This window comes from Nicotiana tabacum, chromosome 21 (assembly GCF_000715075.1).
Source record: "Nicotiana tabacum cultivar K326 chromosome 21, ASM71507v2, whole genome shotgun sequence".
In the NCBI taxonomy this organism is placed as follows: Eukaryota; Viridiplantae; Streptophyta; class Magnoliopsida; order Solanales; family Solanaceae; genus Nicotiana; species Nicotiana tabacum.
In genome coordinates this window covers 29,415,743-29,440,028 of record NC_134100.1, presented here as the reverse complement: position 1 = coordinate 29,440,028, position 24,286 = coordinate 29,415,743, and the positions used below count along the sequence as shown (strand labels likewise).

Below are 24,286 nucleotides of genomic sequence, written 5' to 3'. Positions count from 1 at the left end.
GAAGATGTTTGCTGTATTTGGAAACTGAAATACTTTGATAGTGGTATTTATAGAACACTTCAAGAAGCTGTCCAACCAAGTCAAATTTGAGGTTTTTAGTGGTTCAATCATGAATTTCACTTGGAATTATTGAAGTCTTGGAAAAACTTCAGGCTACTTAAAACTCTGGGAATATGCAAATGTCTTTCCTGGATGACCTTTTCCTTCATATGAATATCAAAACATCAACTATCTGTCAAATCATTGGCAAAGTGATATCTTGTTGAGTTCTATCATCACGCCACCTTGTTTTTCGATTTGATAGTCAGGTTCATGAGAGAATAGGAAGAAAGAATCCTAAACAAGAAATTCTTGGCCATATAGAAACTAAAAATTAATTTAAGTAAATAATTTTCTAAATGGAAAATGGAATTTCACATTGTACTAATATATAGAAGAGGCTTGGCAAGCAGGAGACGGTTGTTTTTGCTGTTTCAAATTTATCTTGCTTTGGGATAATACTGGGTATGTTGTTGTTGTTGTTCCTTTTTCTTGCTTGAATGTTATTTGATAATACTGGGTATGGTGTTGTTGTTGTTGTTGTTCCTTTTTCTTGCTTGAATGTTATTTGACAATCGAGATGTTTTTTTTTTTTTTGCATCAAAGACAGTAGCAAAATGTTTCTCTGAGGTACCATATTGTCCTTTTATGGAAATACTTCAGTACCTCATTGGTTACTGATTATGGATTGAAATAATGCTCCCCAATGGAAAGTGAGAAAATGTGTTATAGCTCATATATTCTCATTTTGATACTTGCTTTTTTTTGTTTGAGTTGGCATTCAGTTTGTACTAAAATTATTGCCTAATGAAAGAAAATTAAAAGTTAAAATAACAAAATATTTCAATCGCTGATAGCCTGATACTATGATTTTACATGAGCTACTAACTGTAAGATTGTAAACTCTTGCCTTATTTCTGTTATCTGATACTCTTATGCATTAAGTTCTGACAGTTTGTTAGATTTTGCTTCATTTGCGTAGAAGAATAATGTGTTTGAGATGCTTATATGTGACTCCTTTTATGTTTTAGGGAGTTGGTTTCTTCGGCACCGTATGTAGTCAATTACATGATAACTACAAGTCCTATCCAATGTGAATATGAAAACATTAGGGGTATCCTTTTGCTGTACTACTACTACTACTACTGTTCATTGCTGAATGACTGGGACTCATTGGGTACGTGTATTTTGTTGTTTTCAAAGTTTGAGTTGCTTAGACTAAAATGAGATCGTGTACTTGAAAACAAGTATGCGTAAGAGGATATGAATGTGACGTGCTTTATTGTCGCTATTAGTATGTGGGCCTTTCTTCTATGGTGAGTTGATATTTTGGCAGAACTACAGCAAGAGGAAGTAATAGGAGATTTGCCCTGCTGGTGATGTATTCTTACCTGCTTACTGAAAGCAGGAATTTTTAACTTGTACAGCTCCACACAACTAAGCTATGACCTTTGGCTTTTGATCTTACAGGTTTCCGAGATAAAAGCAGAACACTTTACACCAAAAGTGGACATTGTTGTTCAAAATGAGATATCAACAGGTTTCTACAATATTGTCTGTGGAGCTGGGGTATGTGCCGCTCCCATCCAACTTTTGCTCTTATTACTCCTACACAGTTAACTGCTGAGTGGTTATAACTGCACGATGTGGTTACATAGAATAGAATGGAACTGGTTAGTTATCCCATTCTCACACTGTCCGATGCTGCTCCTAACTTTTCTTCCTGTCATAGTAACTGCTAGACCTGGTAAATTGACAAAATTTAAAGATTGAAGTAGTAAAGAGACTAATGATAATTTCTAACGAAGTTCGCGGAGAATACAGGAGCAGAAGTCCACAGTGCATGTTGATCTCAATTCTTCTATTAATAAGAAGACACGCAAGATGAGTATGGTTGCTAAAAATATTTTCGAGGAACACACACATTTGGCCGGTCGGCCAAAAATAATTACATCCGCTAGCCAAATATATAAAAAAATAAGTATAAAATATGTATATTATACATTAATATACAAAAAATATGCATTTTACCTGCTATTATTTTTGGAAGCGACTATACTGTGTAGTTTTCCCAAAATAAAATAAAAAAAGAATCTAATCTATACTAATAACTATATTTCCTCGGATTGTCGGTGCCTGATGAGGTTGAAGGAAGTGAGGGCGGGTATTACGAGGTTGTTGGAGGGATAATTCCAACCCCTCTTGTAGTGAAGGATACTAGATAAGTGAAAAAATGTGGTATATTGCTTGATTTTGCTGGACGTCAGAGAAAAGTTGAAAAATATTCATGTTATGGCTGTTTTCTCTTCCTAGCTGATGACAAATTTTGAGAAGTTGGATAGGTAAAAACAAGTGTTTTTCATTTTGAGGTCTTGGAATCACGATTTAGACTCCATTACTCGAGTCAGAGTCTTCAACAACAACAACAGCAACGACCCAGTATAATCCCACAAGTGGGGTCTGGGGAGGGTAATATGTACGCAGACCTTACCCCTACCCCGAAGGGTAGAGAGGCTGTTTCCAGGAGACCCTCGGCTCAAAAAAGCAACATGAGCCGATATATTAGTACCATAAAAATGCATAATAAAATAACAGCAATATAAGAGATATGAAATATAGAATACGAAATACGAAATAGATGGCTGGTATAGTAAAACTAGCAGGTAAAGCCCTGCATCAATAGACGACCAATGACATTCTTAGTCTAACTCCTAACTGGCTAGTCTCACTCTATTGTGCTGTAGAAATATTCACAACTTTCCCCTAACCTACAACCTTAATGCTCGACCTCCATAATTCTCTGTCAAGGGCCATGTCCTCAGTAATCCTAAGTCGCGCCATGTCCTGTCTGATCACCTCTCCCCAATACTTCTTAGGTCGCCCTCTACCTCTCCGTGTGCCCACCACAGCCAGTCGCTCACGCCTCCTCACCGGTGCATCAGTGCTCCTCCTCTGAATGTGCCCGAACCATCTGAGTCTTACTTCCCGCATCTTGTCCTCCATGGGGGCCACGCCCACCTTCTCTCGAATATCTTCATTCCTAATCTTATCCATCCTTGTATGTCCGCACATCCACCTCAACATCCTCATCTCTGCTACTTTCATCTTCTGGATGTGTGAGTTCTTTACCGGCCAACATTCAGTTCCATATAACATGGCAGGCCTAACTACTGCTCTATAAAACTTACCTTTTAGTAACGATGACACTTTCTTGTCACACAAGACTCCCGACGCTAACCTCCACTTCATCCACCCCACCCCTATACGGTGTGTGACATCCTCGTCAATCTCCCCGGTCCCCTGGATAACCGATCCAAGTTACTTGAAACTAACCCTCTTGGGAATGACTTGAGAGTCAAGCCTCACTTCAACTCCCGCTTCCGTCGGCTCAACTCCAAATTTGCACTCTAGGTATTCCGTCTTCGTCCTGCTCAACTTGAAACCTTTAGACTCAAGAGCATGTCTCCAAATCTCTAGCCTCTCGTTGACGCCGCCTCGTGTTTCGTCAAATAAAATAATGTCATCAGCAAATAGCATGCACCATGGCACCTCCCCTTGAATATGATGAGTCAGTGCATCCATCACCAGGGCAAATAGGAATGGGCTGAGCGCAGACCCTTGATGCAACCCCGTAATAATTGGAAAGTGTTCAGAGTCGCCTCCTACTGTCCTAACCCGAGTCTTAGCTCCAGCATACATGTCTTTAATCACCCTAATATAGTCAACCGGGACCCCTTTATCCTCTAAGCAGCTCCATAAGACCTCCCTAGGAACCCTATCGTACGCTTTCTCCAGATCAATAAACACCATGTGGAGATTCTTCTTCCTATCTCTGTACTGTTCCACCATCCTCCTAATAAGGTGGATAGCTTCTGTGGTAGATCGCCCCGGCATGAACCCGAACTGGTTGTCTGAAATAGACACCGTCCTTCGCACTCTCATTTCTACCACTCTCTCCCAAACTTTCATGGTATGACTTAGTAATTTGATGCCCCTATAGTTGTTACAGCTCTGGACATCACCTTTGTTCTTATACAACGGGACCATTGTACTCCACCTCCACTCTTCAGGCATCCTATTAGTCTTGAATATAACACTAAACAATGCAGTAAGCCATTCCAAGCCTGCTCTACCCACACACCTCCACAGTTCAACCGGAATTTCGTCTGGCCCGCTAGCTCTGTCCCTTCTCATCTTACGCATTGCCTCCATGACTTCGTCGATCTCAATGTCCCAACAATTACTTAATTCATGGTGACTTAATTGTCAACTTGATTCTTGCCTAACCCCGTATTCCACATGCTCCACATATATACTATTCTCATACGGCATGTCACGCCGTTCCTTAACTGAAGAAAAAAAAATTTAACGCCGCCTGTGTTTGAGTTATACTTTAACACAGCCGGTTTTTCGTATTTAGTAGTAATAGCTTTACTGCAAGCTTCCCTAATCGCTTCTATTGTGAATTGCAGTTAACTAGCTGCTTTCTGGTTCCATTAAAGCGGAAAATATTGAAGCTATATCTCACACTTTCAAGGACTCTGCTTTTATTAGTAAACCAGCTGGAGGAATTTGAATATCTGTGCTTTACAGTTCTAAATTGCAGGGGGTTAAAGCCTTCTTTTGATTTTGTTTCTCACCGTGTTAGCCGCATATAGGTGCTTTTGATGTCTATCTTTTTATATAAAGTGGGCAACGCCTTGTTTCAAGTTACCAGTTAGTTAGTCTATATATACATTGATGTGAACTGAGCATGTTCAGCGATCCTTTTAGACCTACCTTTTTGCAAAATTCAAGTCTGCTCTATGACTATATTTTTGGCGTCCTGCATAAATAAATAAAAACATAGCTACTTATTCTAATAGGGTATTAAGATGTTAAATGCAAGGATAGTTGTTAGCAGCTTGTTAGGACATTGAAGGGGGCTATTGTTCTCATAGATGTTGAAATACAGGTGGATAGAATTGCAGCCATGTAAATCAATAAATTAGTGTTCCATGTGTTCTCACCATTTGTTTTGACTTGCATTTTTCAAAAGTGATCAGGCATAATGATAACTTGGTTTTGAGTGCTGATTACTATTGTGTTGAATATTACTTTTAGATGTCAATTCTTTTTTCAGAATTCTTTTAATTTCTCTGCTGAAAGTGAGGAGTATTCCAATAGTGTGTTTTCCCTTGTAATAAAATTTAGACTTATTGTGTTTTTCGTGTGCACTGGGGCAACTTATTGATGAAGTAGAAAGACTTGCCTAGAGTTTTGTTGATATTGTGGATTCCGTGTACCCGTAAGCTAGAATTCCCTTGACAGCGAAACCATTGTTGACTTGTGAAAGTATTAGCAATAATCTGGATTCAGGAACGGCAAATACATTATGTTTTATTTTGTTAACATGGTAAAAATACATGTTCTTCAGCTGAATATTGTACTCCGTGTGATGAGAGACTGTATTTATCGGGGAAAAAAAAGGGTATAATGCAAACTACAAGCACGGGCTAGTCCCATCTATTGTATAAATAAAATAATATATCCTCAGCAATGATATCTAGACCAAGTTGTCTTGTCTTAACGAGCAGAAAAATTATGTTGCAAGCTCAAACAATTCGATAAATTTCATTAGCATAGTGCCGTTGAGCAATCCGAAACCTTTCTTTAGGCACTGTCTTAATGCAGGAATTGAATAACATGAGTTTTAAATCTGACCAACTTCTTATGCTAAGGGCACTGTCTTAATGCAGGAATTGAATAACATGAGTTTTAAATCTGACCAACTTCTTATGCTAAGTCAGTTTTGTATAGATATAGTTTACTGTTCAGTTGTAGAAATTTGTCACATACGGCCTGACAAATGCAAAAGCAGTATCCATATGTAAGTGTAGCTAACTCGTGTAGAGCAAGTTTTGTTGGTCGTTTCTAAAATGCGAAAGAGTAGACTGAGGAATATTCTACTTTACAGACTTGTGTCACGTCCTTAGTTTTAAACTAGGCGCATGTGCGGCACTTGACAATTTGTTTACGAACTTGGTATGCCAAGTTAGCCTAGATTACTACACTCAAGATTGCTAAGAGAATGTTAGATAAGAAAGACTAAAAGACAAGGGAAATTTGCCAAATGAAGCTTTTTATTGTAGAGAACTTGAATGTTTTTCTTGATGAGATACAAATGAATAGCCTCCTTTATATACTAGTTTTCTAGGGGCTAGTGAGTCAATAATAATTATTACACAAGGCCCTTATTATTTGCAAGTAAGTCCCTTCTCTAGAATATTCTACATAGCTAAGATCTTTTAAGGACTTTCCAAGCAATTTCATAGGGTTCTAAGGTCTTCCATGAGATATCTTCATATTTCTCTAGAACCTTCCCACATGTGTCAGTCTATTTCATATGTAAGTTTTTCATATGTCAAAAATATATTCCAAATGGCACCTACGTGGCATGAGGATATGGCAGGCCATGACACTCCTCCACCCAATTTTGTGCGTCCCTCGGCACAAAGCATCGACACGTGCTCGCCCTAGCGTCGCCGAAGATCTTTGTCCATTAGCCATGATGCCCTATGGAGCCGTTCGCCTTCCCATGTCACAAGGTATTGGTCACCTTTCTTCTTGCCCCATTTGTACTTTGGACGACTAGCAATGATGGTTTCGATCCTCCACCCATCGGATGTCTCTCCTTGCTTTTGGGCTGAATCTCCCCATGACTCAACCAAGTCTAGCAGCTTCTTAAGCATCGGGTCATGCTTCCACTCCTTATTTGGCTGCCATCCGTGGTCCCAGCTATGCTAGCAAACTTGACCCATTTGTTAGTGCATCATCTAAGTCCGATAGAGTGTCATCACTTTGTAACTCGCCATCCTTTTCAACTATGTCCGCCTAACTTTTCTTGTTGCCACCATGCTCTATTTGCATGGCGCCAAGATAGGCTTTGGAATTCCCTACTCTTGGCTTTGATTCCAGGCGCATCCCCCCAATGCATGCGGTCCCTCATGTGTAACCCTTGTGTGCTTGAGCCAAGTTCCTGATCATTGCTGCAAGCTTTCCTAACTTTGGGCATTCACCTGCCCGATGTGATCCTTTTCAAAAGTAGCACCCTCTTTTAGGCACGTACTCGTTACCATTTTCCGCCCCCTTGCCCGTTCTCTTGGACCCCTATCCGTTATGGGATGGCCCCTTGATTTTAGACTTGAGCATACGCCTTCTTCCTCTATGGATAGGGCGACGTGACACGCAATGGATCGGTTAGAAAGGAGAACAAATTGATCACATGTCCCCTTCTCAACAACCTTTCCCGCATCAGTAGATAGAGTAGATTTCCTATCCTTGGTCAACCTAAGGATTTTCTTCTCTCTATATTTAGTTACCATTCTTTGGACTTGGTAGGCTCCATCTTGAAGTCAACGAGCGACTCGACTACCTCTATGGCCTCGTCCACGTTGGTTACTTGATGTTTTCTTAACTCCTGCTTTGCCTAATTTTGCAACCCATCCATGAAGTAGAAGAGTGAATCTTCTTTGGACAATGACAAGATTTGCAACATTAAAGTAGTGAACTCGCGCACATACTCGCAAATTGTGGCCGACTGTCGGAGCTCCCTTAGCTTCCGCCTAGCCTTGTACACCACATTCATTGGGTGAATTGCTTATTCAACCCCTTCTTGATCTGCTCCCATGTCTCAATCTTGCATAGCCCCTTCTCCATGTAAGCACACTTTCGACGCCACCATAACGCGTCAACCTCGGTCAAGCACATTGAGGTGTTGCATACCTTAACAACTTCGTCATCCTCCTTAACTACCTCAAAGTACTTGTTCATCCTCCAAACTAAGTTTGCCACCTCGAGTGCGTCACGTGCACCACTACACTACTTTCGCTTAGGGACCTTCACATTGGTCCCTTTTGCAAGTACTAAGTCCTTGGTAATTCCGACCATGGTTCCCTATAAAACTTCCTTCTAGAAATCTCTTGTATTCTTTCTAACATTCTTATAGTCATAACCTTTGCTCTGATACCGCGTTGTCACGTGCTTAGTTTTCAATTAAGCGCATGTGCGGCACTTGACAACTTGCTCAGGATCTTGCACAACTTGCTCACGTACTTGCTATGCCAAGTCATCCTAGATAACTACACTTAAGATCGCTAAGAGAATGTTAGGTAAGAAAGACGGAAAGACAAGAGAAATTTACCAAATAAAGCTTTTTATTGTAGAAAACTTGATTGTTTTCTTGATGAGTTACAATGAATAGCCGCCTTTATATACTAGTCTCCTTGGGGCTAGTGAGTAAATAATAATTACTACACAAGGCCTTATTATTTATAAGTAAGTCCCTTCTCTAGAATATTCTACATAGCTAGAATCTTCGAAGGAATTTTCTAGAAATTCCATAGGGTTCTAAGGTCTTCCATGAGAAATCTTCGTATTTCTCTAGAACCTTCCCACATGTGCTAGTCTATTTCATATGTAAGCTTTCCATATGTCAAAATATATGCCAAGTTACACCTACATGGCATGATGATGTGGCGGACCATGACACTCTCCTCCACCCAATTTTGTATCGCCCTCTTCACAAAGTATCGACATGTACGTGCGCACCTCACCATGGAATCACCGGAGATCTTTGTCCATTAGCCATGATGCTCTATGGAGTGGTTCGCCTTCCCATGTCACAAGGTACTGGTCACCTTTCTTCTTGCCCCGTTTGTACTTTGGACGACTAGCAATGATGATCTCGATACTCCGCCCATCAGATGTCTCTCCTTGCTTTTGGGCTGAATCTCCCCATGACTCAACCAAGTCTAGCAGCTTCTTAAGCATCGGGTCATGCTTCCACTCCTTATTTGACTGCCATCTGTGGTCCCAGCTTTTCTAGCAAACTTGACCCCTCTGCTTGGTGCATCATCTAAGTCTGATAGAGTGTCATCACTTTGTAACTCGCCATCCTTTTCAACTATCTTCGCCCAAATTTTCTTGTTGCCACCATGCTCCATTTGCATGGCGCCAAGATAGGCTTTGGAATCCTCTACTTTTGGCTTAGATTCTAGGCACATCCCCCCAATGCAGGCAGTCCCTCATGACTCACCCTTGTGTGCCTGCGCAAAGTTCCCGATCATTGCTGCAAGCTTTCCCAACTCTGGTCATTCACCTGCCTGATGTGATCCTTTACAAAAGTAGCACCTTCTTTTGGGCACGTACTCGCTACTGTTTTTCGGCCCCTTTCCCTTTGTCTTGGACCCCTGTCTGTTATGGGATGGCCCATTGCCATTGTCTTTGTATAACTTGGCTATGTCTTTCTCGTTGTCTTTGTCATGATCTCCCCCACCCCTCTCGGCATTGCTTTCTTTGGACTTGGCAGGCTCCATCTTGAAGTCAACAAGCAACTCGGCTACCTCTATGGCCTCGTCCGCTTTGGCTACCTTATGTCTTCTTAACTCCTGCTTTGCCCAATTTTTCAACCCATCCATGAAGTAGAAGAGGGAATCTTCCTCGAACAATGACGAGATTTGCAGCATTAAGGTAGTGAACTAGCGCACATACTCCCGAATTGTGGCCGATTATCGTAGTTCCCTTATCTCCCGCCTAGCCTCATATACCACATTCATCGGATAGAATTACTTCTACAACTCCTTCTTGAACTACTCCACGTCTCAAGCTTAGATAGCCCTTTCTCCATGTAAGCACACTTTCGACGCCACCATAACGCGACAACCTAGATCAAGTACATTGGGGCGTTGCGTACCTTAAAAACTTTGTCATCCTCCTTGACTACCTCAAAGTACTTGTCCATCCTCCAAAGTAGGTTTTCCACCTCGTGTGCGTCCCGTGCGACGCTACACTACTTTTGCTTGGGACCTTCACATTGGTCCCTTTTGAAAGCACCAAGCCCTTGGTAATTCCGACCATTGTTCCTTACAAAGCTTCCATCTAGCAATCTCTTGTATTCTTTCTAACATTCCTTGTCATAACCTTTGCTATGATATCACGTTGCAACGTCCTTAGTTTTAAACTAAGTGCACGTGCGGTACTTGATAACTTGCTCACGATCTTATACAACTTGCTCACGAACTTGCTATACCAAGTCAGCTTAGATTACTACACTCAAGATTGCCAAGAGAATGTTAGATAAGAAAGACTGAAAGACAAGAAAATTTTGCCAAATGAAGCTTTTTATTGTAGAGAACTTGATTGTTTTTTCTTGATGGGTTACAAATGAATAGTCTCTTTGTATACTAGTCTCCTAGGGGCTAATGAGTAAATAATAATTATTACACAAGGCCCTTATTATTTACAAGTAAGTCCCTTCTCTAGAATATTCTACATAGCTAGAATCTTCTTAGGACTTTCCTAGCAGTTCCATAGGGTTCGAATGTCTTCCATGAGAAATCTCCGTATTTTTCTGGAACATTCCCACATGTGTTAGTCTATTTCATATGTAAGCATTCCATACATCAAAAACATATGCCAAGTGGAAACTATGTGGCATGATGATATGGCGGTCCATGACACTCTTCTCCACCCAATTTTGTGCCGCCCTCGGCACAAATCATCGACATGTACGCGTGCACCTTGCCTTGGCGTCACCGGAGATCTTTGTCCATTAGCCATGATGCCCTATGGAGCGGTTCGCTTTCCCATGTCACAAGGTATTGGTCACCTTTCTTCTTGCCCTGTTTGTACTTTGGACAGCTAGCAATGATGGTCTCGATCCTCCACCCATCGGATGTGACCCCTTGCTCTTGGCATGAATCTCCCCGTGACTCAACCAAGTCTAGCAGCTTCTCAAGCATCGAGTCTATGTTTCCACTCCTTATTTGGCTACCCTCCATAGTCCCAGCCTTGCTAGCAAACTTGACCCCTCTGCTTGGTGCATTGTCTAAGTCTGATAGAGTGTCATCACTTTGTAACTCGTCATCCTTTTCAACTATGTCTGCCCAACTTTGTTGCCACCGTGCTCCATTTGCATGGCGCCAAGATAGGCTTTGGAATCCCGTCCTTTCGGCTTAGATTCCAGGCGCATCCCCCAATGCAGGCGGTCCCTCATGTGTCACCCTTGTGTACCTGAGCAAAGTTCCCGATTATTGCTGCAAGCTTTTCGAACTCTGGGCGTTCACCTGCCCGATGTGATCCTTTACAAAAGTAGCACCTTTTTTTAGGCACGTACTCACACTATTTTGTGGCCCTTTGCCGTTTCTCTTGCATCATGTCCGTTATGGGATGGCCCCTTGCCATTGCCCTTATATACCTTGGCTATGCCTTTCTTGTTGTCCTTGTCATTATCTCCCCCACCTATCTCGGCGTTGCTTTCTTTGGACTTGGCAGGCTCCATCTTGAAGTCAACGAACGACTCAGCTACCTCTATGGCTTCGTCCACTTTGGCTACCTGATGTTTTCTTAACTTCTGCTTTGCCCAATTTCGCAACTCATTCATGAGGTAGAAGAGGCAATCTTCCTCGGACAATGATGAGATTTGCAGCATTAATGTAGTGAACTCGCGCACATACTCCCGAATTGTGACCGTTTGTCGGAGCTCCTTTAGCTTCCGCCTAGCCTCGTACACCAAATTTATCGGGTAGAATTGCTTCTTCAACTCCTTCTTGAACTGCTCCCACGTCTCAATCTTGCATAGCCCCTTCAAACTCAAGGAACTGCTTTGCCTCTAGGTTGACTTGGATCACATCATCCCGAACTTTTGATCGTATGTCGTCCAGCTTTGTTGGTGTTGTGGGTGTCAATCTTCTAATGTCAGCTCTCTGGTAGGACAATCGATCTCTGCTTGATTAGCCGTAACTGCATGATTGATCTGATGAAGATTCCTATGAACTACAGCCGAATTCCATGTCAACACACTGTCGATGCCACCATAACGCGGCAACCTCGGCCAAGTACATTGAGGCATTGCGTACCTTAACAACTTCGTCATTCTCCTTGACTATCTCAAAGTACTTGTCCATCCTCCAAAGTAGGTTTGCCACCTCGCGTGCGTCCCATGCAATGCTACTCTACTTTCACTTACGGACCTTCACATTGGTCCCTTTTGCAAGTACCAAGCCCTTGGTAATTCCGACTATGGTTCCCTACAAAGCTTCCTTCTAGCAATCTCTTGTATTCTTTCTAACATTCCTTTAGTTATAACTTTTGCTCTGGTACCACGTTGTTACATCCTTAGTTTTAAACTAAGCGCATGTACGACACTTGACAACTTGCTCACGAACTTGCTATTACAAGTCAGCCAAGATTACAACACTCAAGATCGCTAAGAGAATGTTAGATAAGAAAGACTGAAAGACGAGAAATTTGTCAAATGAAGCTTTTTATTGTAGAGAACTTGATTGTTTTTCTTGATGAGTTACAAATGAATAGCCCTATTTATATACTAGTCTGCTAGGGGCTAGTGAGTAAATAACAATTAACACAAGGCCCTTATTATTTACAAGTAAGTCCCTTCTCTAGAATATTCTACATTGCTAGAATCTTCTGAGGTCTTTCCTAGCAATTGCATGGGGTTCTAAGGTTATCCATGAGATATCTACGTATTTCTCTACAACTTTCCCGCATGTGCTAGTCTATTTCATATGTAAGCTTTTTATATGTCAAAAACATATGCCAAGTGGCACCTACATGGCATGATGATGTGGCGGGCCATGACACTCTCCTACGCCCGCTCAACTTTCTACCTCACCTATTCCAAGTATTTTAGTAAAACCACTCCTTTCAAAGTCAACCAAATGTTTTTTTTTTCTTTATCCAAAGCAAAAGATATTCTTTTCCTACTTTTCAATCCAATTTTTTAGTCGGGGGTGAAATTATGAAAGAGAAGGTGGAGGGCAGTTAGGTTGCTATGTAAGAACGTCAATCTTCAAAAGTGAGCCGTTGAGACATAAGATGTGAAAGTAGGCAATATTGATTATCACGAGTTCCACTTGTACTTGAATCTGCTGCACCCAAGTTTTCTGTAATAAAAGAAAAATTACTTCGGCAGCGAGTGGAATATCAACAAATCTCATGGAACACCTATCTTTACGAGATTCCAATAAGATTTGGGCAAATAATTGAACAAATGTTGCATGTTCTGTTACATGAGAAACAATGTACTTTGAAACTACTAAGACTAACAATTTTCCCGCTTGAATACACTCAAAGCTGAGAAGGGCCTAGTCCAGAAACAAAAAAGTCTATGATCAGTTACCATGGAGATTGCAATGGCTTCTCCAGCAATAAATTGATTAGAAGTTCCATCTCATGGTCATCAGCGAGGATCTATGGAAAGAAGAATGATATTAACGGATCAAAAATCAGTTAAATAGACGCTCAATTATGTATGTTTCCTCGCACGACCACTGGAAGGAGCAGCATCCTCTTTCCTAGTACCAGATGCCTCAGGCTTCCTCGCCCACGCGGGTGCACTGTCTGGCTCATAACGATAATCATAAAAGAGTTCTTCTCCAGCGCAAATTCTTTCATTGGCAAAGATACCAACTCTGTGATCTCCAGCCACCATCATGACCTATCGAAGAGTTGAGTCAGCAACGCAGAAACAGGAATTCTACCATGGCCTCGAAGTTTTTATATAAATTTAACTACCTTAGCATAGCAATTTGGAACAGGAGAATGATTTGCAAATTTTAGTTTATCGCCCTTCCGATGAGCATCAAGCACAAACTGCACCAGGAAAAAGATAAGTTGTTCGTATGAGTTGGGGCTGAGACCATTAATTCTAGGGAATAAAATACAAATAGCCGAGTATAGAGGGTGTTGTGTCTCATGCCTGATCATTTAGATTGAATAGAAATGAAGAATTTTCACGATCATAAATCTTTCCGCGCTTGTCAGCTTCACGGTGTGAAATTAATTCACCTGTGTACTCCCCAAGGTATTCATGCTTTCCAACAGTATTCTGAAAGTAATGCTTAAAGATGAGGCCCCAAGAAACATGTTTCTACTTTATGTAAACCCATCATGTTGTCAGATCTTACCTTCAAGAAAGCTCCCCAGCCAGAAACATCAGATCTACCAAGAAGAACCTGTAGATGAATATAAGTCATCACAATCAGCCTAGAGCTGAGATTTGGCAACTTTCATTCTTAACTTAGAACACCACGGAGAAGGTGGGAAGGAGAAGGAAAGCAGCAGCTTCCTTATGATGACTAATTACAGCAAAAGCTCAAATGATACATAAAACTATAAATGTGCAATAGAGCAATATAATTCTCCACCTCAAAATGAATACCGCAAGAGTTTTTTCACTTAGGGTGGACCGTCACAGCAAGGTACTAGAGAACGAATGAAAGGGCCTCCTTGTCAATTAGGACCAAGCCAGAAACATTCTTAAGAATTGACTCAACAATCTAGCCAGGGAAGAAGTTGAACATAAAAGATTAAAAAAGAAGTCATCTAATTCAAGAGCACACAAATTTTCAAAAGAAAAATCTTTTCCAGATAGAGGACAGAGGACAGTAATAGAACCCAGTAAAAGAATGTATACCCATTGGATAAGAAACTTCAATTCAAAAATTGATACCCTCTTTACGGAGAAAAAGGAAGACCCAGTAATAATTACTTGTCTATGTGGTAAAATTTCACCAGATTCAAGAAGAAATAACAAATATAAGTACCTTTTGTTGCTGTTTGAGAAGTAGCTTCATATTCCTGCATTCATGACTATCACCTCTTTGCGGAGGAACCCCAAGAGTACCATCACCACAACTGGGAAAGCCAAATAACATGCACGCAAATTATTTGCGAAAAGAGATGAGTGCTAAAACATACAAGTTTTGTTCATTTTGAAAGATAAGACTATTGTTAAAGTCCGCACAAGACAAGCATTATATGAACTGTTTAGCTTGGCAGTTAAAAATAGTTACTGCTAAGTTTGTAATAATTGCTAATGCAAAAAGGTTTAGTCCTTCAATTGGCATACCCACAACCCGAAAAAGTAGAATCAAGGCTTTGGAAAAAAATGGTGAGATTTGGGACAAAAAGGAACTCCACTACCACTTTCCGCTAGAAAGGATCAAGATGATTAGCAAGTACTAACCCAAGGCAGGTATACAGAAGATGGGCGATCCAACGAAGGAAAAAAACTAATAAAAATGTCCGTGGGCACTAGAAACAGTTTCTGCTATGGTATTGCTAATCCAAATCAACAGCTTAAAGGAACTAGAAAGCAACAGAAAATAACAGCATGGCTGATAGAACGCACCTGATCCAACAATTTCGACAAACATCAGGATCACATTCCCTGCCTGCAGCAAAGCAAGGGCATTGACGGCTTCTACATTGACTTTTGGCACAATGACAACCACGAAACCTATTTTTGCAACTCTTTGGGCATCTAGGAATAAAAATAGCAAAGCACTCGAGGAACATTAGCTAATCAAAGCATTAAATCTGTAATAACAAAGAGATGTATGGCAAAAGATACAAAGTCTGAGGTTGTGAATTTCAAAAGTGGTACCCCAGTGTCTGCTTCACGGTTCTCATAGCAATTTCTTTTTTAATAAGAAGCAAATGTTCAATGAGAAAATCTCATAGTTACTCATGGCAATTTCAAGAGAACAATGCTGACTTACATAAAGTGTATAAGAAAATCTCATAGCAATTTCAAGAGAACAATGCTGACTTACCCACAGTATTTTTCGCAGCAGGTCCCATTTACAATGCAGGGACACTCTTTTCCACAAGGGCCTTGACAGCCACATGGATTAAACTGCCGACAGGGTTGATCCTTCCTCTCAGAAATCCGTTTCCTAATTGCATGATATCCAGCAGATTTCCATGTGTATTTTAAACGGCGAACTCTGCCTCTTCTACGTAAAAATTTGGATCTTCTTCGAGGTTCATTACCCTAAAATATATTATGAATTTATTATCACAACAGGATTTACCTAAGCGGGCTATGATTCAACTTCCCTTACCTAAGCAGAACAATTTTGAGAAAAGTAAACACTGACCATGATTTCCTGACCATCGTTGGAACCACCTTCAAGACCGCCATTCATCCCATCACATGCTCCTGAGAATAGCTTATTCCCGGAATTGTTCATATACTGGAAAACCTCCCAGCATGTCTTCAAACCATTCATGAGATTTCGAGCTATCAAACAGCTGTATAACAAATAAAGTTGATAATCCAGGTTAAAATCAAAGGTGTAATGATACAAATAAGAAAGGCACTCAAATTTATCACCCAAAGGAAAAAAAATTTAATCTTCACAACCAATGAAACATAAAGGAGTTCGTCTGTAGGTTTTCATATTCAATGTTTAAACAACTCAACTGGCGGTTCGCTTAGTACAAATAGGCTGACTCAGTTCATCTCATAAAGTTTGGACAAATCGCCATACCCTAAGTTTCTAATTTCTGAGAGTGAAGAAAATCACTGCCTTATGGGTAGATATGATACTTCTCTTGCTGTACAAACAACAAATGACCCCAGGATAAATTTACATTATCTCTCATTTAAGGATTGCAAATTAGTGACTAGAAGCTTGCTTTATGTGAACTTTGAGCAGTCAGATATCTTGGTACACAGTAGACTCGGTGGCAACCAAATGATCAAGGTTGTGAGTTGATAACAGACCAAGTTGGACATGTGAACTTGTATGATGGCCAATGGGTAACAATAAATAAATAAACCTTACATTTTCATTAATTAGGAGGCACTGTAAAACGGGATCCGAATCCACAGCATCAAAGAAAGCTATCCAAGCCAGCTTTTCTTTTTTCCCCTTGTTTGGACAACGGTGGTATCTAGGCCAACTTGTGTGCTTGCTTTTCGAAAGCTAGCACAAGGCATCTAACTAATATGCTGAACGTCATTTTCTTTTTTAGTCAGAAGGCAGGCAATGTGAGTGATAATTTCACATCTTATAATACAAAACGACAAAACTTATAAAGATGACCCACGACCCACGCATATGGAAGCAAAATAAGCAAGACCAGAGATATAGCAAAGCATAGTTTTGGAGTTTACCAACCTGTTTCTACCAAACATTTCTAGACCCTTTTCAAAGAGAGCCTTTTCAATGGGTCTCCAAGATTTAGCACTATCTATTTCTTGTTTGCAGTTACTCTCACCCACATATTCATTTTTCCTCGACGAGTCATCATAATTTGTCACAGGTTTGTCACTGGTAGCTTCCAGCAATTGGCAACCAAAAGCCTCTCCTTGCAAAGAACTTTTACTGTCCAAAACTGGAGAGTTTTTCCTCCTGGACCTTTTAGCACTATTACATTGTGTTTTTTGTGAAGATGGACTCACATCTTCATTTTCCTTCTGTGAAATACAATGAAGATTCAAATCTTTGGAACCTAGACTTCCACTTGCAACAGAGTCGGATTCTAAAGCTGTCATTTTCTTCTGCCTTTTCTTAATGGCAACTAGAACATGTTCAGCTATTCGCTTGCTGTTCCTTTTGTTGCTCCCATCTTTACTGGCAGATTTGCTTTTCAATGGAGATGAAGAGTGCTCATTAGGAGTGACATTATTTATGGGTCTAATCTCTGAATCACTGCTCTCCGAGGTGTTTTTCGCATTTGATGGAGCACCTTCACCTTGTGAAGACTTTGATCTTCTCGACACATGCTTCCTACTTGGCATCTGAGTATTATTAGCAACGTCAGATGGCAGGACAGATTTTTTGCCATGAGTAGCGCTCTGAGGACAGATCATTGTAGTAGCATTACTTTCGAACTTTATAGCCTGAAGTGCATAAAAAAGCAAATAAGATTTGGAGGTAGTACGACCAAAAAAGCGATACAAAAACCAGCATACCTAATTTGTACTGCTAGATTTTTTAGACATAAGAAAAAAAAGCAGGAAGCCAAATTAATCCTCAAATGTCTAAAAATTGTACAATTTTAGAGAGGAAAGATACCAGATTGTAGCAATTTGGACCACAGGGCTCCATATCTGCATTAGAGCAGTACCATGGTAGTTGTTTTTCAGCCTAATTAATGTAAAAAGACATCATAAGCATCCCATTTCGAGTACATACAGTTCCAAGGTAATGAAACATCTGTCGGAAGACCAATAACGTACAGGAAAAATAAGATCCTGTGAACATCCATGTAATCTACAATCAAAGACCTGCCAGTGTGGGCAAAATGAGAAGGAAAACATTTTATAAGTAGGAAGAAGTACGAAACCAAAAAAAACAACGAGAAGAGAAGATTCGATATAACATATTATGTGGTAGTTTGGTAAACAAAAAGTAAGAGGAATAACCAAAGATATACTTACAAGACATCGACGACAAAATAGATTATCAAAAGAATCCAGAGCGGCATCAAGATCTTTGGCAAGATATAAATCTAAAGAACTTTCCGTGTACTCATTCTTTGAAGAGCCTGCATTATCTTTCTTAACAAGATCTTCATATCTCGCCTGTATAAATGTTTGATGGTGTTTTATCTCTGTAAAGCCAGCAAAAACCAAGAAATGGGAAACAGCTGGACCAGAGTTCGCACTATGACCAGTTTTATTAGATAATGGATGCTTAATGACAAAGTGTAACAAATATCAAAACCAAGTGTGTACCTTCACTTCACTAGGTTTTCTAGACAAGCACTGTCCTAGCAATTCCAACACACTGTCGGACAAGCCAACTTCTTTGATCGTCATTCTGCGAATAAGCAGACAAAGATACATTATTTTGACCATCGTATTCGTGACATAAAAATCTAGATCAAGTTCTACATTCAGGGATACATAAAAACAAGACTTAGCTTAAGTCTGGGAAGAATTATCAAACAATTGCAGTAGATTTAGACAGAATACAAGCTTAGAAATTATGCACAGCCTTTATAAATTAAGAGAATACGGACACCCATACTTGGCATCATTAACAGTAATTAATACAACTGTCATGATAGCATGAGATTAAAAAGGTGGAAGCCACCTCAAGATTAACTACAGTCAGATTGTGATGATCTTGTCTTCAAAGTAATTAGCAAGCGCCATAGGCCCAATGTCTGAACTTTCTCTACACGACTGGAAAGTATGTCTTTTTTTTTTGGGTAAGGGAATATTAGTTCTCAAGGTATAATATTCACAGCGGAGAAAGAAAAAAAATAGCTATGACATACGTAACAGGTAAATCTTTCCTATGGGAATATTACTGACCCAAAGTGGAGGAAATATTGATGGAACTATCTAGTTCTAATCCCCTAGCTAAAGAATACTTAATCCTTCAGAGAAACATGATGCCATTGTTCCATGTGGAAAACGTTTTCTCTGAAGAAGATTCTCCATCTACCAGAAAGAAAAAGAAATTACTAAAGGGCACAATTGACTTCAGGTAGCTTAATTTTACCAACCGCAGCATATAATCTTCGGACTCTGCAAACACCTTCTTTTCTTCTTCTTCTTCAAGTACTTCTTCATCACTATCACTACAAATTAAAGTTTCTCCACCATTCTGGTCATAATAAATTCTTCTACGACCAACCACAGATTGATCCTCAGTCATTCTCTGATTTCTGCAAAACGCAATGTAGGACCAGAAAAATTAAAATATCAGGAAGAGAAGTAACTGGCAATAGCTACAATGAACACTTTGACACCTACAACTATCAAAATGGTGAAGCGGCATTGTTAATGGAAATTTTAACATTTAGAGTCCCAGTTATTTCCTGGCTTTGGACAGAAAAAAAAAAAGGCAATAAGGAAAAGAGGTAAAAAAATTTGAGACAGCCCTATCGCTGAAAACCAATGCAAATAACCCACAAAAAGACATGCATCAATTTCTCCATTCTGCCTTCTAAGAATAAAGAGACTGTACAAACTACTATGTAAAACAAGGATACATCAACATAGGTCTCTTTTGGAGTATGCGGAATAAACAGGATAGGAGGTTGTTTCATAATAGTGGGAATAATGTCAAAGCATTAAAAAAACTTTTTTATTTCACTTGTATTTTTGGTGTAAAGAGAAAATACCATTGGTAGTTGATCAAGCTTGGTGGAAGAAAGTGCATCACCCAGACAGACGCACATCTTGTACATATTTTTGGACACCGAATTGGTGTTTATTAATGAAATTCTTTGACTTACAACAATATCAAAGTTCTCTGTGAAGAGGGAGGAACGAAATCCAACAGATAACCACTTAATCAGTATTGACATACTAAGATCAGGTTCACATATCCAGAAACACAGGCATCAACTAAAATCCACTACTGCACTGATCTTTAGCCTGTAGGAATAATAATCATAAAGAAGACGGTCCTGAAGTCAAGAATATTACAAGTTATATCTAAGATCATACAAGAGATTAAGATAAAAGCTGCTATAGACTATAAATTAAGAGGATAGGCAGTTCCTTTTTCTTTTCTTTTTTTGATAAGTAAGAGGATAGGTGGTTCTACTTGGCTTTCATTACAGAATACAAGCATTGGATAAAAAGTCCTATTCTGGGTATGAGATTAAAAGTTAACAAACTAATAGGAGATGAGAATAATGATTAAAAGCTATTCTCAAGGCATGTACAGTTTTAGAGAAACCTCATTAATAATTTAATATAGCTGGGGTGCATGAAACCACAAGCTGTTAAGGAAGCAAAATTCAAACTTGAACATCAGATGTGTACTTTGTCAAGACAACTTAACGCACCTATCCAAGAAAATCCATGTAGTATATGGAGGTATTCTTTTCTCTTCTGGAAGTTTAATGGGACGTACGGCGTTCTTGACTGCAATACTTGATCCTAAAAGAATTGCAGAAGTGGCGTATCCGTCATCTTCAGAGCTATTGCTATCATCATCTCCATTATTGGTATCAATGCCATTTTGCATATCAATTGCATCCTTCTGCCTTTTCGATAGTAGATCAACTGTTCTGTCAGCACCAAAGATCTCAAGAGATTTTCTCTCTGTTGCCAAATTGTAAAGATCCTTTGTCAGATTCTCCAACTTTTGTGTATTTCCGTCTACCCTTTTCTACGAAGAGAAGAGAACGGGTCTCATTAGTTCAAATATAGTAAAGTACCTATAATCAAAATTCAGAACTGATTATTGGGCAGAATGCGGAAGAAACTGAAAGACAGAAAAAGAAAGAGCACCTTTATATACTCAGCACGTTCAGAAGCAACTTTTTCCTTCAAAGAATTAATAACTGATAATACTTCCTCAGGTTCTACAGTTGCTTCTTCAGGTGGCACATTCTGTCAAGAAATTATGATCCCATTAAATGATAATCTTTCAATTTTACAGTAACATCAACAATGCCTCAACCCAAACTACCAGCCATTCGCCATATGAATCTTCAATAACCATTCCACTCCATTTGGATATGTACCATTCCAATTTTGTATATTGAAAAAAAGAAAAAAGGAATTAAGTGTGGCAAGAGAAATAACAATTAACAAATATTGGAATGCACATGCAATATATGGTTTCACTTCCTCAAAATAGGCGAGAGCCTCCTACATGCGACATAAGCAAAAACACCCGAGCACAAATGCACAAGACACCAGCTGAGAGACACTCGGGTATGAAAATAACCCTATGCGATCCAAAAGCAGTAATTCTAAACACAACTAAACAAATAATGCAATAGAAGTCTTAATTAAATGTTCTGAAAAATCTCAAAGACTAGGAGAACAAGATATATAGACACACCAATACTACTAGTATTGTACTCGAGTACACAACACTCTGAGGAAAGGGGTAAATGCACTAAAGAAGCACAATAAAAGGAACATGGGCATTTTGCTGCGTGAAAATCAAAATGAAATAAGAGAACCACCAAAAGAAGACCCCGAAAAAGGAAAGTGTTCAAACTAGTTTCGCAATCAGGAATTAAAGTACCATTCACCCAAGATCTTTTGGATGGCATGAAGACATAGTTGAAATCTTTAGTCCCTTGTTTTTGTATTCTTTATATTACCTACTTGGTACTGAATTCTAATGAAATTGACACTACTTTATAAATAAATAAAAAGTGTTTTACAAGGCGTTTCTGGGGCAAGTCCCGGGGCGGGGCGTAGTAAAAAACACCGGGGAAATTTGGGGGTGAAAGTACAGCGAGGCATAAGCCCCATTGTTCTGAGCGTACACTTAGGCGTTGGCGAGTTCTTTTTTGGTTGGGCCGTAAGCACAGAAAAACTTTCAAATTAGAAATAAAATTACTAAATAAGTCCTTAATTTAATACAAAAAACACAAGAGCCAACTTGTTATTAAATCCTAGAACGTTAATGAACATAAAAGTCAAAAGATTTTTTATTGTTAGACATAATTTTTGTTCTTTCTCCTTGTCTTCTACAGGGTAAAAGGAAAAATGATCAATTTGCAAACTCCAAAGCAAAATGGCATCATCTTCCATCACTTGCTCTGGTTCGACGCTTCTGATGGTAGGTTCATTCATCGCTTTTTCTCTTTTATTTTTTATTTTTTGCTCTTTCAAGTTAGTTTAAAATTTTCTACTAAATTTTTTTTCCAAAGTCTGAATAGTTTTTTAGATGACGCAGTTCTAATTAGTTTTTTACTCAATTGTTGATTATGATTAGCGTTTTAAGATTATGCAGTTCTATATGCATTTTCACTTATATCATATTTTCAAGAAATTTAATTAATTTCAATGTATTTTACCTTCTTTTAATATTTATCTTTATTATATCAATTTATAATATATTAATAATTAAAGATCCACGAGGTTTACGCCCAGAGCCTTGAAGCTTATGCCTCGCCCCGTATCAGGTAAAACAACTCGCCTTGCGTCGGTGCCTTTTAAAACACCGGAAAAATTACCATCCAGTCATTGCTGTACGTTTAGCACATTGAATTTATTAAATTAGGGATGTGCGCTCATTATTATCTCTATGAACAAAGAATTAAGTATTAAAAATATAATTTTTCCTATAAGAAAAACAGATACAATTTTTCCTGCAAGATTCACAACTATACTACAAGCCCTTCTACATGTCCAAACTAGAACTGACAAAGACTCTGAATTCATCAAGAACTTCTTAAGTCAAAACATCAGACTTTATACAACAAGCGAAACAAAGAATAAGTAACTCGTACAGATCAAAAACATAGCTGGCAGTACTTCTTTTCATTAAGCATAGCCGGCAAAATTCATTTTTTGTTGAGAAAATAAACAAAGGAGTAGAAAAAGTAAGATTTACCCAATTATGCTTACAACAAACACTAGGTAATTTCTTCTCATCTACCGAAGTCTAAGCTTTGGTGGATGGAGTTACACGGTACCTGTGTTGGTTAGCAGGTAGTGAATTGATAAAGTGTGCAGGCTGGCCCCTACACCATCAATCATAAAAAGAAAGTTTTTTTGTGGCCAGCTGCGTTTTCCACTGATACGAATTATTATCTATTTGGTTTCATTGTGGGATTATCTACCTGGGACATAAACTAGCTCCAAGAAATAACAATGCAGCTGGTAATTCACTATATAAGTTACGAAATCAAAGAGACTAAATAAAGTTACGATCTTTTCTATGTTCAGAGCAACATTAAGAAATACCGAAATGTAGTTGAAAAGAAAACATTAAATTACAGAATCGACACTGGACGAATTACCGGAAGATCATTTAAAGGTTGGGATATGCAATCGGAGGGGGAGTCGTCGGACACCGACGACATTGCCGTCGTTGAGCACGATCCGGCAACGGAGCTCCGGATATAGATCTGCAAAACCCGAATTTTGCGGGTCGGGTTAAAACCCTAGCTTTTTTGAAGTTTCGGAGAGGAGGGGGAAGGAGCTAGAAGAGGAAGCTCTATTGGGTATATCGCTTTTCTTTTTTTAGTTTGGATTATAGGAGTACTTTTTGGTAGGAGCATTTATTTATTAAATTAAATTAAAGTGAAAATTAAAGAAAGAAATGATCTGTTTGGTGAGAATTTGGTTCTGATCAGTCACTATTATTTTGAATTTTTTGAATTTCAACCTTTCATGTTTTGGGGATGTGGACAAGTTTTCCATTTCTTTATCCAAGAAAAAATAGGAACTTTGGTCGCATTTATTCCAAAAAATCAGTTACACCTCTTACCTCCTTATATCATGTTTGGCCAAGCTTAAAAAATTAATTTATTTTAAAAGTATTTTTGGTGAAAAGTAGCTTGTATTTGACTAATTAATTTAAAAAGCACTTCTACGCAGCAATTAGTATTTAGCGAAACTTTTAAAAAGTACTTGTAAGTATATTTTTCTTAAAAAATGTTTATCAAAAAAGTGTTTCTGAGAAAAAGTTATTTTTTTCTATTTCTCCAAAATTACTTCTCCTAAAAGCTTGGCCAA

At 39.1% G+C, this 24,286-nt stretch overlaps 2 protein-coding genes across 3 annotated transcripts; one reads left to right on the top strand and one right to left on the bottom strand.

Moving 5' to 3' along the window:
- The first annotated feature begins 1,059 nt into the window (after positions 1-1,059).
- On the top strand, positions 1,060-4,851 carry LOC142175426 (uncharacterized). The gene is made up of 3 exons (XM_075242173.1): positions 1,060-1,216; positions 1,510-1,608; positions 4,512-4,851. The coding sequence occupies exons 1-3, from the start codon at positions 1,199-1,201 to the stop codon at positions 4,695-4,697; spliced, it is 303 nt and encodes a 100-aa protein (XP_075098274.1). The 5' UTR covers positions 1,060-1,198; the 3' UTR covers positions 4,698-4,851.
- Positions 4,852-13,049: 8,198 nt separating this feature from the next.
- On the bottom strand, positions 13,050-23,807 carry LOC107765790 (histone-lysine N-methyltransferase CLF). Of its 2 annotated transcripts, none has more exons than XM_016584485.2 (17): positions 23,569-23,807; positions 21,092-21,193; positions 20,644-20,969; positions 19,351-19,512; positions 18,572-18,656; positions 18,275-18,418; positions 18,074-18,121; positions 17,910-17,981; positions 17,010-17,734; positions 15,984-16,137; positions 15,657-15,877; positions 15,233-15,364; positions 14,646-14,736; positions 14,007-14,054; positions 13,799-13,927; positions 13,615-13,692; positions 13,050-13,537 (listed from the first exon to the last, which is right to left on the bottom strand). In XM_016584485.2, exons 1-17 carry the CDS (start codon positions 23,629-23,631, stop codon positions 13,346-13,348), a joined length of 2,772 nt encoding a protein of 923 aa, XP_016439971.1. In that variant the 5' UTR covers positions 23,632-23,807; the 3' UTR covers positions 13,050-13,345. The 2 variants fall into 2 exon arrangements, with proteins under 2 accessions (XP_016439971.1, XP_016439972.1); XM_016584486.2 differs by lacking the exon at positions 23,569-23,807 and adding an exon at positions 21,273-21,421.
- Positions 23,808-24,286: the final 479 nt, after the last annotated feature.